The following is a 12,629-nucleotide window of genomic DNA, read 5'->3' on the forward strand; positions in this document are numbered from 1 at the left end:
CACAGATAAATCGTATCCGTAATGTAATGACATGCAGCCATACGTTTAGTTACTTGTGACAAGCACAAATGTACAAAATGGGCCGTCATTTACAGCAATAATTTTAAGAACTACAATGGCGCACATATTTTCAACGGTAGGTAATGTAATTCTTTTTTTTATATTTTCTTATCTTGAAACAAGTTTAACAAGTTTCGTTTAATGTCTTCAGACAGCAACAAAAATTGTTACTTTCAAAAATTTGCCTTGATTATAAAATGGAACAATAATATTAAATTAGTAGATTTTGAAATATTTAACAAATTTCTTTTTTTATTTCATGATTCGCACTGTGAAAAGGTATTTACCTTTCAAGCAACGGGTTTGTAGGTATAACAAAAAAAATCTGGCAAAGTAAATGAAAACGAACCAACTGTTGATTTTAACATTTACGTAACTGACTATATATTTATGTAATATGGGCTCAACCTCATTATAATACCTACATTATTATAATCCCACTGAAACAGATATAGAATTAAAAATACCGGGTATCTTTAAATCATTCAAAAATACAATAGCATTACTTTTTTTTATTTCCACCACACGGTCGTTAAAAATATAAATGTTTTATCTGACAAGAAGGATTTATATTATTTAGAAAATAACAAGAATAATTTCACGGTATTTGTACAAGCAACATGCGATACCAGTAATTTCGTTAATCACTGTGCTGTAAAAATAGGCCTGTAATTTTTAGGTCAAACCCGTTAATAATACTGCATTATCATTCAATGCAACATTTAATAGCATTTACAATTTAGTGACGTTTAGAAAGGAAGAAATAATATCGACGAGTTTGCTGCAATAGTTTTTGAAATTAAAAAAACCCAATCAAGCTAAACAAGATTTTATGCCTGCACCTTTATTTTAACAATGCTAGTAATTTTCACACTAATCTAAGGTTACTGCTTGGCTTAAAAAATAATTCTTTCAATTCTTTAACAACCGATATATGTGAAAATAAACGTTTTGTCTCCCCACTAAGACCCAGTTCTCCACATCGAGTACAAAAACAAAAGTTTTCGTTTTCAGTATGTTCCTCATTATTGGTAAATAAGGTAGTTGTAATTTGGGGTTCTGGAGGGGGATCTGGCGGAACCTTATGGTCGGGTGGTTCACACTCGAGTCGGATCACACTTGATCGTAACTTAATCACACTGAGACTATAACATTTCTTCGGCAAATTAATAATAATTGATAACATGAAGTTACTAAGGGCGGGTCGCCGTGTGATAAGTAGTTCCAGTGGGCAGCAACAAGCTGTTATCACTACATTGCAAGACGCTCAGTTAAGTGAAGAATGGGAACAAGCGGTGCCTTACGAGAAGGTTCCAGGTCCAAAACGGTTGCCCTTTCTGGGAAACACTTGGCGATTTATCCCTCTTATAGGTATTGTACTCAATTTTTTTTTCCAATAATGCATGTCGGTGTTTGTTGGCACAAAAAGGAGATTTCCAAATAGAGCATGTCGATAAAGTTTCGAAAAGACTGTATCACAAGTACGGTAAAGTTGTGAAGATGGAAGGGTTGCTGGGTCGCCCCGACATGTTGTTCTTGTTCGACCCCGACGAAATCGAGAAAGTCTTCAGACAAGAGGATGCCTTGCCATTCCGACCTTCGATGCCCTCTTTGAATTATTACAAGCACGTGTACAGGAAAGAGTTTTTCGGCGACAATTGTGGCGTAATCGCAGTGTGAGTATTGTGCAACTTCTGATTTCCTTTTCGTGGGAGTGTTGCCAAACAGTTTACAACGTTGATTTTTAAAAATACAGGCACGGCGAGAAATGGCAGGACTTCAGATCGAGAGTCAATCAAATTATGCTACAACCTCGCGTTACGAAAATGTATGTCAAGTCCATTGCCGCCACATCGCAAGAGTTGGTAGACAGGTAAGTCAAGAGTCTTAATATTGCGCAGGTATTTTTAAGTGGAGCGCATCGAATAAGTTAAGTGTTTTCGTGACGCAGAATAAAAACGATTAAAAATCGCAACCATGAAGTCCCTGCTGACTTTCTCAACGAAATTCACAAATGGTCTCTGGAATGTGAGTATTTAACAAATCGGTAAAGCTTTTATTAACTGTTGAAGAAGCAATTGCCAAGATCGCGTTAGATGTTAGACTCGGATGCCTGGACAGTGATGCCCACCCAGACACCCAAAGATTAATCGATGCCGTCAATACATTCTTTATTAACGTACCAATTTTGGAACTAAAAGTACCATTTTGGAAAGTATGGAACACACCAACCTTCAAAGCATATTTAAACGCTTTAGACACAATCAGAGAGTAAGACTAATAGAGTTAGAAGAGTAGATACTCCTCACGCAGATTTCAAAAACTTTCTTAGAATTACAATGAAACATGTCACCACAGCTTTACAAAAATTGGATAAAGAAGAAAGTGGTGAACTATCCGTTCTACAAAGAGTGTTACGCTTGGAAAATGACACTAAAACCGCGTCTAATTTAGCCTTGGACATGTTTCTAGTAGGAATTGACACTGTAAGTAACACATTGCACTCTCGTTGCGCAATTGCACTGAATCTAAAATAATTGCACTTCATCAAAGTGCCATTAATCCCACATTTACCATTATGTAAGTTACGACCATGGACCTAGTATTATTATTAAGTTAATAGTACCTCCATGGTCACGATGCACTCACTTTGAAAGAACAGTTTCTTCAATCTTTGTTTAACTGAGCATTTAATGTAGCTTTGTAACAGAAAAATAGAACTCTATTGTGTTTGTTTATCATTGTGCAATTTAATTGCAGACTTCGAACGCGGTAGCGTCAATTCTCTACCAACTCTCTTTACACCAGGAAAACCAGGCTACTCTTTATGAAGAAATAAACACGATATTACCGGATATTAACGCGCAAATAACTCACGAGAAATTAGAGCAGATGCATTACCTGAAAGCTTGCATTAAAGAAACCATGAGGTTCGCCAACACGTTTTAAGCGACACTTCTTTTATTGTTGTGGTTTTTAGAATGTATCCGGTGGTGATTGGTAACGGCAGATGCACAACAAGCGATCGCGTGATTGGAGGTTACCAGATACCGAAAGGAGTAATTTACTTGAGCAACAGTTGCATTTTACTTCAACTGTGATTCTTCTAGGTGCAAATAATTTTTCAACATTACGTCATCAGCAACTTGAAGGAATATTTTCCTAGGTGTGACGAATTTCTTCCAGAAAGATGGCTCAAAGGTTCTGAATTATCTAAATGTCATCATCCTTTCGCTTCCTTGCCGTTCGGTTTTGGAAGGAGGATGTGTCTAGGCAGGAGATTTGCTGATTTGGAAATCCAAACGGTTTTGGTCGAGGTGTGTGTATGAAAATACAGTTTAATGCCACTGTCGTTGTAACCAATTTTATTTTCAGATTATACGCAATTTTAAAATTGAGTACCATTATGAAAAACTCGATTACCACATTCATCCCATGTACACACCCAATGGACCTCTGAAACTACAATTTCTTAACAGATAACCGAAATTTCAAGAAGATTAAGTAAAAATTGAAATGTTAATAGATAAAATGCTAATTTTGTATTTACCAATAAAATCTGAACGTGAAACATGATTTTTTTTTAGTTATCTAATAAGAATATTCGTAAAAATGTCAAAAGTATTTACTATGCTAATGTGGTTAAATTATTCCTTTTACTTTGTGGGTAGAGGCAGATAATAATAGAAATTACTTTCGTATGTGTTACTACCAAGGATTTTGTTTCTGGGACAAGGTTACTACGCTAACTGTTAACATCCAGCGACTCATTCAAGACTCATAAATAATAAATCATAACACCTTGTAATATTAAAACATTAATTTATATTTAAAATAAGTAAAATAAACATATTCGTATCTCATTCTTCTCGTTTGACAACTTTGAATTTGAGTTCCCCATCTGGAGCATACATGAAAGTAACTTTGTACTCTAAAGGTTCGTGGTTATACTCCAGTTTATAAGACCGTATTAGCTAAAAAAAATTGTTACAAAACTCTTTTTTTTGTGTTGTATACCTATTTTACCTTTGCTAATAAAACCTGAATTTCAAGATCTGCGAATCGTCGCCCTAGACACATCCTAGCTCCGTAACCATAAGGAAGTGAAGCAAACGGATGAATCTTGAACTCGTTGGATTTCTTCATCCACCTCTCCGGAAGGAACTCGTCAGATCGACTTACAAATTCTTCCATACTTCCGGTAATGAGTGTTGGAAAAACCACTTGCACACCTTTCGGAATTCTGTAACCGTGTATGATCGTGTCTTGTTGCAGAGTTCTTCCGTTTCCAATTACTGTAGAATAAACTCTGAAATAACCCAAGTGAATTTGTTTTTCATTTCTTTGCTTCGCCAACACCTTAAGACTTCCTTGACGAAAGCTTTCAGGAACTCCATCTGATCTAGTAGTTTTGTAGTGAGGGGTGTGTTGGGGTCTGGCATTATTTCTTTGATTTCCTTATACATTTTTTCCTGTTGTTCAGGTCTCGTAGCAAGCTGATAAAGAATAGAGCACACTGCCATTGAAATCTGCGAAGATGTTAATGAGGTTAAATTAATTATTAGTGATTTGTTTAAGTTTGTGTGAATTTCGTAACATTTCAATTAATGTATGGTTTGTATTGCATCACTCACGGTATCTATTCCGACTAGAATTAAGTCCAAGGCTAAAATGTAAGCAGTTTTGGGATCAGGTTCGTTCGCAAGAATTCTCTCAACCAAAGACAGATCGTGTTCGTCGATTACGGTTTTGGATTTAAGACGTTCCATTGCCGCGTCGATATGTTTGGTACAAATTCTAAAAATAAAATTTTTCACGTTTGTACATTCGACTTTAGAGCGTACTTCACAAAATAATCCATATTTTCCACGTATCTTGTCCAAAGAGGTGTTGGAAAATATCTCCAAAACGGAAATTTCAGTTCTAAAATTGCAACATTTCGTAGAGCATATTTTGCAGCTTTAATTATTTTTTGTGGTTCTGAGTTAGGAGGTAAGTTGGGATCCAAACAACCCAACCTGACATCCAAAGAAACTCTACCAATGCCTGAAAATTAGAGTTGCATAAGTCAAAAAATATACTTTCGATTTTATACATTCTAGAGCCCATTTATGAATCTCATTGTCAAAGTCTGGAGGCATTTCGTCTTCACCATTTTTCATGTCCATCATTCTAAAGACAAACGATAATTAATTTGGACTGAAATGATAAAGAAAGTGTGTCACCTTTTAATAAAATCTTCGGTGACAGTCTCGATGGGCTGAATATATTTTTTCACTGTTTGCAATTGGAGAATTGGTTTTTGTACGTTGCTCCGGAATTTCCTCCAAGGCTCTCCATGCCTGTTGAAGAAACAATAAGTTCGATTGATAATTGATAATTGTAAACTCACACTCCGACAACTCCGGGCAGTTCCCCAAAAAAATCTTTTCTCACTACACTCTTGTACCTAACCAGACAAGGCATGGAAGGTCTGAACGGCGTTGGTCCTTCTTGCCGGTATATCTTCTCAATTTCGTTGGCGTCGTAAATAAACAGTAAATCAGGTCGTCCAACGAGACCCGATAACTTGACAATTTTACCATACTCTCTGTAGAAAAGTGCAGACAATTTGGCTACATCCGAAACGTCGTATTGTCCAATTATGGGTAGAAGCCTCCACGTGTTTCCCAAAATTGGTATTGGTTTAGGTCCGGGTATTTCTGAATATGGTTTGGCATCGTTCAAGTTTTCCACGTGGGGGCAGAAACTGGGTGCTGATATCACTGTTTGAGAACGGTTCCTGATTATATTTTTCGCAACTTTCGCCGACTGATGAATTTTTGACATTACGACCATTTCACAGGAATTATTAAATCACGCACTACAAATAAATTATTCTTATTAGTGAAACTAGAAGTGTGTCCCACTGCACAAACACAGAATTCCTTGAATTTGTGTGTTGAGAATACAAATTAATCACAGCCATACAGTGTTAATTTTCATTTAGCATTACATTTTTTTTTTTAGAAACAAGGATCCAAAGTAAATTTTTTGTACTTACCTAATTGAGTCTCGTAAAAAATTATTAAACCACTAAACAACCGTTAAACCATTTTATCCAGTTAGCTGCTGCAAGTGTTCTCAACTGCCTGCAGTGAAAATACTGAAGACTAACGACCTCATTTTCACTACTTTCTCGGTTCTTGCTGTATCCGAGTTAAGGTCATCAGGTATTGTGTCATCCATATGATATTTAGTCAAAATTTTAATCTATTACTATCTCTTAATTATTAAAAAAAATAACAATGATAAAATGAACAATAAAAAATCACGGTCATCTTGTGCAATTGTATTTAAAACAGAAAGGAGAACGGTGGACTACCACAAAAGTTGGGTATAACAAAGGCATTCGGGAATAGTGTTAATAATTTAATGTTGTAACAAATAATATGTTCAAGTATTTTTTTAGCTTATAACATTTCTTATGTGGTAACAAATTTTTATTTTTTGTTTTTTTATTTTCATTTTATCTTTTAATAAATGACATTGGTTTATGTGTTGTTTTTTTAATTAATACCAAGTGCATTAGAGTTTTGACATTTTTTTAATGTGGGATTTGAATCAGAAAACAATTAATACATGTTTTCTTTATTTTTACACAAAATGTATTGTACATATACCGGCTGAAATCGAAATACATCAGAATATTAAAACTCTATGATCTTTAGACCAACTCTGAAAATCATGTGCATTCAAACTGAATGCACTATACCTACTGTCGCGAGCAATAAATTTTGGTCGTCAATGTCATTTCAAAATTTGGTTAGATTGTCACAAATTTAAAAAATTTCCCTGCCTGATTATGCCCATGTCAACAAAGTGTCAAAAAAATGAGAACAAAATGACAATTAATGTCATACAACATGATGTTAGGTTATGACATTTACGACTGTTTTACAATGGAGCATTTTCGATTGCGTCAAAGAATGACCTTGACGACCAAAATCACCGGTTTTTGAAATAAATGGAATTTGATATTAAAGTAGGTACAAAATTTAGCTTTCACAAAAGAAGTTGACGTGGGTATTTATTAGTGTTGTGAGGTCCGGTAATTGACTTAGTCAATGACCCATTTGACAGGTCAATAATTGTCAATGACTTGACGTATTTGACCAGTCATTTTTAAAATTTAAATTTCCCGCTTATAATGTTGATGATTATAGGATATGATGACTGTTTGACTGATGAGATGAGATTATGTTGGGTTGTCTGATTTTATTTACGTAGCTGCTGACAATGAAGAAATCGATTATGACAATAAATAAGTAAATTATGACAATGAAACATCTAAAACTTTAATAAAGATCATTGTGGAAAACGATTAAGCTTTTTACCTATTAGGAAGAAGTGGTTTTTGTTTTTCAATCGTTTTTGTGTGTTCTTAACATGACATACAATATATTTTTATTTTCATAAAATATTTACCTACTTTTTTAAATTCTAAACGAATGTTTAAGTATTTTAAAAGAAACTAAAAAACTGAAAATACACACAGAGAGTTGTGTTGAAAGTTTTAAAGAAAAAACAAAGTATAACTTCAAACAATTCAAACTTAACCTCACTTTTAGAACAATAATTTATCGATCAATAAATCTTATAAAAAATTGAATTTAGAACCATTATTTGGTATTAAAATAATCCTTGACATTGAAAGAATCATTTTATGATGTTTAACTGGTTCCTACTTTTTGACCAATAATGACTGGTAATTGACCGATTAAGAACCGGTCAACTTTGACCAAAAATAAATGACCGGTCATTTATTCATCACTAGTATTTATTATTTATTACTCAAAATAGAAGCTGAGACCGAAGTCTATTTAGCTCCCAGATCAAAACGGAAAAGAAAAGATTTTTCCATTATTTTTATTTCAATTGATCGCACCTGCTTCGTCATCGAAAATGTGCATCAAGTTTGTTTTTGAAGATGTTGGGGTTGGATGCGTTTACAATTTCGTCACTCAGGCCATTCCAGTCGCTAAAAACCCGATTCGGAAGGAAATGGCTTCTGACACTTGTCTTAAAATTTTGAATTTTCAGTTTAAGTCGATGCCCGCGCAGGTTCTCAACAAATCTTTACAAACAATGGGGTATTTATTTCTGACACTGCAGTTGTAAATCTTGATCATTTTTCGCTGTTAATGTTAAAAAGTAATCCTTTTCTTTTGATGCGAATTTCATAAATATGTTCTTTGAATTAATTGTGAATTATGAGCGTGCATGAAAAACATTTATTTTTTTGGTCAAAATCATTTTTTTTAATTTTATGGCTTTGAATGAAGTGATACGGGAAAATTGACTGCACACGTTTGAAGCCTTATATGAAGGGAATGAAACCCTAAAGTTTCGTAATTTTTATTAATTTTTTAATAGGGTTAATCGTACGGGAGGTAAAACTTGAATCACCCTCTACAGTTCAAGCACAAAAGTTGAGTACGCCACTGATATCACGTTAGGAAGATTAAAAAGTTATCGAGTGTAACGCAAAAATGGTGCAAAAAGTTTTTGGCTTTCATTCATTATTGAAAGTGTTTCTGGACTATTTCATTCATAGTAAGGTTTTGTGAATCTCTGTTTTTAAAGCGTTTTTTTGGTTATTCATCTTTCGATTTGTTAGAGCTTCCAGAAGCGTCTCGTTCGGGACGGAAGGAATTAAGTGAGATTGGACTTTATGAATTTAATATGTTTAACCACATTTTCGGTTTATTCACTTATTGAAGATACAGTGCTTTACACATTGTGATGCACTTCTTCAAGTACTAGGTGATCAAGAAGGACTGTTTGAGTTAGTAAAACTGAATTTTATTTTTAAATGGTAAGTACCACTGGAGTAACTTCCATCATTTGACAAGTAACATTTGACATTTCAAATTAAAAACATGTTAGTGAATCTCTTCGAAAGCCTAAAATAAAAAGAAGAGTTAATGTTAATGAGTTAATCACACAAGTTAATGTGTAGAGCCAAATGGGGGGCACTTGGGGCAATTCGTTTAGTAAATTTTTAGATAATTGTCCTGCATTTCAAGTTTAATTTCTTTTTGCCCTTAATTTTTATTGTTATAACCTGTCATTTTGTCGCTTTTAATGTTGCGTCAGATATTTGTCAAATAAAACAACAAAGCATATCTGGTTACAGTTTTGCAAATAGCCGAATAAAAAATGTTCTTAATTAAAAAAAAAATTGCTAACTCAACTGATCATTTTAAAAAAAAAATTACCTAACATTAATTTAAAAAAATATATCAAGAGCTATTTTAAAATGGAACGTACTCTCGTGATTTATTTTTGACGTGGATGTTTGACATTTCTGACGCTTTGTTGTGACATTTCATGTCAACAATAATAATGAATAATTTTGATGTAAATAACGTGGAAAAGGTGTGCAGAGCATGTTTATCAGAAGAAAACGAAATGATGTCGATGATGGATTCTGAACTAAAGGAAATGTTTATATTTTGTACATCATTAGAGGTGAATAAATTGGAGGTTAGGTCGATGTTATTTATCTTCACTAATACTTTTTAGTTTGATTTTGACGACAAATTGCCAAAGTCAATTTGTAGTAAGTGCAAAAATGAACTAATTAGTGCACATATGTTTAAAAATGTATGCATAAAATCAAATAATGTTCTGCGACAACATTTATCAAGCAGCTATGAAATCGACGATTTAGATTTAAATTTGAATGATCTCTTCAAAATCGATTTTACAGACAATAATTGTGACGATCCTAAAACAAATTCCCCAGAAGAAATTTTAAAAGAAGAAGACACTACCAAAAAGAAAAAGCGTAAATTAAATAAGAATTTTACTTTTCATTGTGAGATTTGTTCAGAAGGTTTTAATTTAGAAGAGGACTTAGCGCTACACGCTATAGCTCATCCAAATGATGGTGTACCTAAATGTACAATTTGTAATAAGTTGTTTAGTAGTTTGAAGGTCTTAAAGCGTCACATCCGAATACATTTAAAATCTAAACCATTTGCTTGTAATATTTGTTCAAAGACGTTCTCAGAGTCGGGAAGTTTAACTAGACATTTGCGAAAACATCGCGGTGAAAAGCGTCATTTATGTACTGTATGTGGTAAAGGTTTTTACGAAGCGAATGTCTTGGTGGTCCATATGAGGACTCACACTGGAGAAAAACCAATCAAATGTGAAGTTTGTGGGAAGAGGTTCTCAGATCCTAATGGATTAAGAAGTCACATCAAATCACACACAGGAGAGAAGAAATATATTTGCAAAATATGTAATAAGTGTTTTTCACACTCATTTGTACTGAAAAAACATTTTAGAATTCATAGTGGTGAGAGACCTTATCTGTGTACAGTTTGTGGGAAATCATTTACTCAGGTTTATTCTGAGTTGATTTTATTTTATTTTTCTACCTCATGTATGCATTTCAGAGTCATTATGTGTCTGTTCATATGAGACAACACACAGGTGAATTGCCTTACAGTTGTTCAGTATGCAAAAAAAGATTTGCACAAAATAGCCAAATGGAAATGCATCTCAGGACACATACAGGATACAAGCCATACATCTGCAATGTATGTCTCGAATGTTAAGACTAAATAGGCGACTTCAATGTTACGTTTTAGGTTTGCGGTAAAGCTTGCGCCAGATCCGGTGATTTGGTAACACATATGAGATCTCACACAGGTGAAAAACCATTCTCCTGTAGTTTCTGTATGAAGAGTTACACAACATCCAGCCATTTAAAAGTCCACATGAGGACCCATAATGGTGAAAGAAGTCACATTTGTACATTTTGCGGGAAGAGTTTTACAGAGAATCAAGGCTTGAAAGCACATATTAGGACACACACAGGCGAAAAACCCTATATTTGTAATATATGTGGTCACGGATTTGCCCAATCAGGAGCTCTGGCAACGCACAGAAAGATTCATAAAATTGACCAGCGCCCAGTCAAAGCTAACGACGCTAAATTAGGTTGCAATGCTTTGTAACATGATTTATGTAAATACAGAATTTTTTAAATGTTCTAGAGATTTTTATTTCATTTTTCAAGTAAATAAGATTTTGATATGTTACATCAGTGGCTAAAAAATCTTACATCTATGCGTATAAAATAATTACATATAGAATTTTTTTCAAATTGTCAAAGAGGAAAGTATTTGTGACATACTTGCTCAATTCTTTTGGATAAGACTTTACTAAGAATCTTTTCGAGTTCGCAGATCCACAAAGAGAGGAGGGGTTGCGACATATCGATAACACGTGTATTGTGTGTTGTCTAACCTAGAAGTTTATTAAGAAAATGTTAGATATTTTCTTTAAATTTGAATGATAATGCTATATCAATAAAGACAATATTTTAAACTCGAATCTTACGATGTAGCGCGTTAATTTGAGCTATAATTAAAGTTAACTGAAAATAAAACTTATGGAACGGAGAACTATATGAGGATATGAAATTGCAACAAAGGTCACAGCACTGTAAGCCATATAGAACTTACGTAATAGTTGAAATAATTATTTCCAATTGATTTTTATTCATTACAATTATATTAAAATTCAAGTTATTCAACGGCATTATTGATATAAAAAAGATCAAATTCACAAACCACAAGGGTAGGGCTGCCCTCGCCTAGGGGATCTCGAATGCTCGCTACAATTTTCATATAAAAATTTGATGCGTTCCAGTATTTCATCGAATCAGTGAATTACCAAAATCATGAAACGAAATAAAACTGAAAGATTTCATAAAATTACAATTTCCTAAAATAAATGTTAAAAATACTTCGTTCAAGTTTTAAAACTCTTTAAACTCTGTTACATTTCACAAACATTTGGAAAGTTTTCAACTTTTTCCTTTTGTTAAATTATTTAAACATTTATGTACTTACACGAGACAGATACATTCCTTCAATTATAAAGAACTTGTAAAGTTTACAAAAATATCATTGTGTTATTTTACATAAGTATTTAGAAGATACTTATTGCTTCTAAAAATTAATGATATTTGTGCATTTAATAAAAAAACATTTTCGTATTCTTAATTACAAATTCCAGGTGGAAAACATAAATTAAAATATCGTGTAATTTCACAATCTGCATTAATATAAATTCTTATGCAGAACGCTCTCTAATTGCATCCAGAAAGTAGATTATTTTCGAGAACTCTTTGTATTTCTCTTCTCATCTCTTACAAAGTAGAAGGAATAAATGTTACACCTCTACAAAGGTCCCACTGATTGCACATTTTGAACGGAAAATTGGAAAAACAAAGGTGAAAAGAAGGCGGAAATTATTATATCTCAGAACCGATAAAAGAACATCTAATAAAGCGAATCATGAATCAGTTCTAAGAAGCTTCCCCCAGTTCGGCTATATTTCCGCATCTCACGGAACATAATTTATAATTTAAGCAGAAAAATGAAAAATATAGGTTGAATGCCTAAAATTTCTTTTTTTCATTATTTTTAACGTAATTTATGATTTATAAGGAATATGTTCATTTTTTACACTGAAAAATTTGGCAACAATCCTAACACCCATTCGTA

General features: G+C 33.4%; 3 protein-coding genes across 3 annotated transcripts; 2 read left to right on the forward strand and 1 right to left on the reverse strand.

Moving 5' to 3' along the window:
• Positions 1–787: 787 nt before the first annotated feature.
• LOC138133483 (probable cytochrome P450 301a1, mitochondrial) lies at positions 788–3,631 on the forward strand. Its single transcript, XM_069051424.1, has 10 exons — positions 788–1,431; positions 1,490–1,736; positions 1,817–1,933; positions 2,012–2,088; positions 2,136–2,331; positions 2,393–2,546; positions 2,821–2,990; positions 3,041–3,119; positions 3,171–3,377; positions 3,436–3,631. The coding sequence occupies exons 1-10, from the start codon at positions 1,245–1,247 to the stop codon at positions 3,541–3,543; spliced, it is 1,542 nt and encodes a 513-aa protein (XP_068907525.1). The 5' UTR covers positions 788–1,244; the 3' UTR covers positions 3,544–3,631.
• Positions 3,632–3,862: 231 nt separating this feature from the next.
• Cyp301a1 (Probable cytochrome P450 301a1, mitochondrial) lies at positions 3,863–6,298 on the reverse strand. Its single transcript, XM_069051423.1, has 9 exons — positions 6,104–6,298; positions 5,453–5,923; positions 5,286–5,402; positions 5,156–5,232; positions 4,905–5,106; positions 4,695–4,857; positions 4,420–4,589; positions 4,087–4,369; positions 3,863–4,034 (listed from the first exon to the last, which is right to left on the reverse strand). Exons 2-9 carry the CDS (start codon positions 5,896–5,898, stop codon positions 3,921–3,923), a joined length of 1,572 nt encoding a protein of 523 aa, XP_068907524.1. The 5' UTR covers positions 5,899–5,923; positions 6,104–6,298; the 3' UTR covers positions 3,863–3,920.
• Positions 6,299–9,286: 2,988 nt separating this feature from the next.
• LOC138133484 (oocyte zinc finger protein XlCOF6-like) lies at positions 9,287–11,107 on the forward strand. Its single transcript, XM_069051425.1, has 4 exons — positions 9,287–9,573; positions 9,628–10,455; positions 10,509–10,652; positions 10,704–11,107. The coding sequence occupies exons 1-4, from the start codon at positions 9,433–9,435 to the stop codon at positions 11,070–11,072; spliced, it is 1,482 nt and encodes a 493-aa protein (XP_068907526.1). The 5' UTR covers positions 9,287–9,432; the 3' UTR covers positions 11,073–11,107.
• Positions 11,108–12,629: the final 1,522 nt, after the last annotated feature.

This window comes from Tenebrio molitor, chromosome 6, assembly GCF_963966145.1.
Source record: "Tenebrio molitor chromosome 6, icTenMoli1.1, whole genome shotgun sequence".
Lineage (NCBI taxonomy): Eukaryota > Metazoa > Arthropoda > Insecta > Coleoptera > Tenebrionidae > Tenebrio > Tenebrio molitor.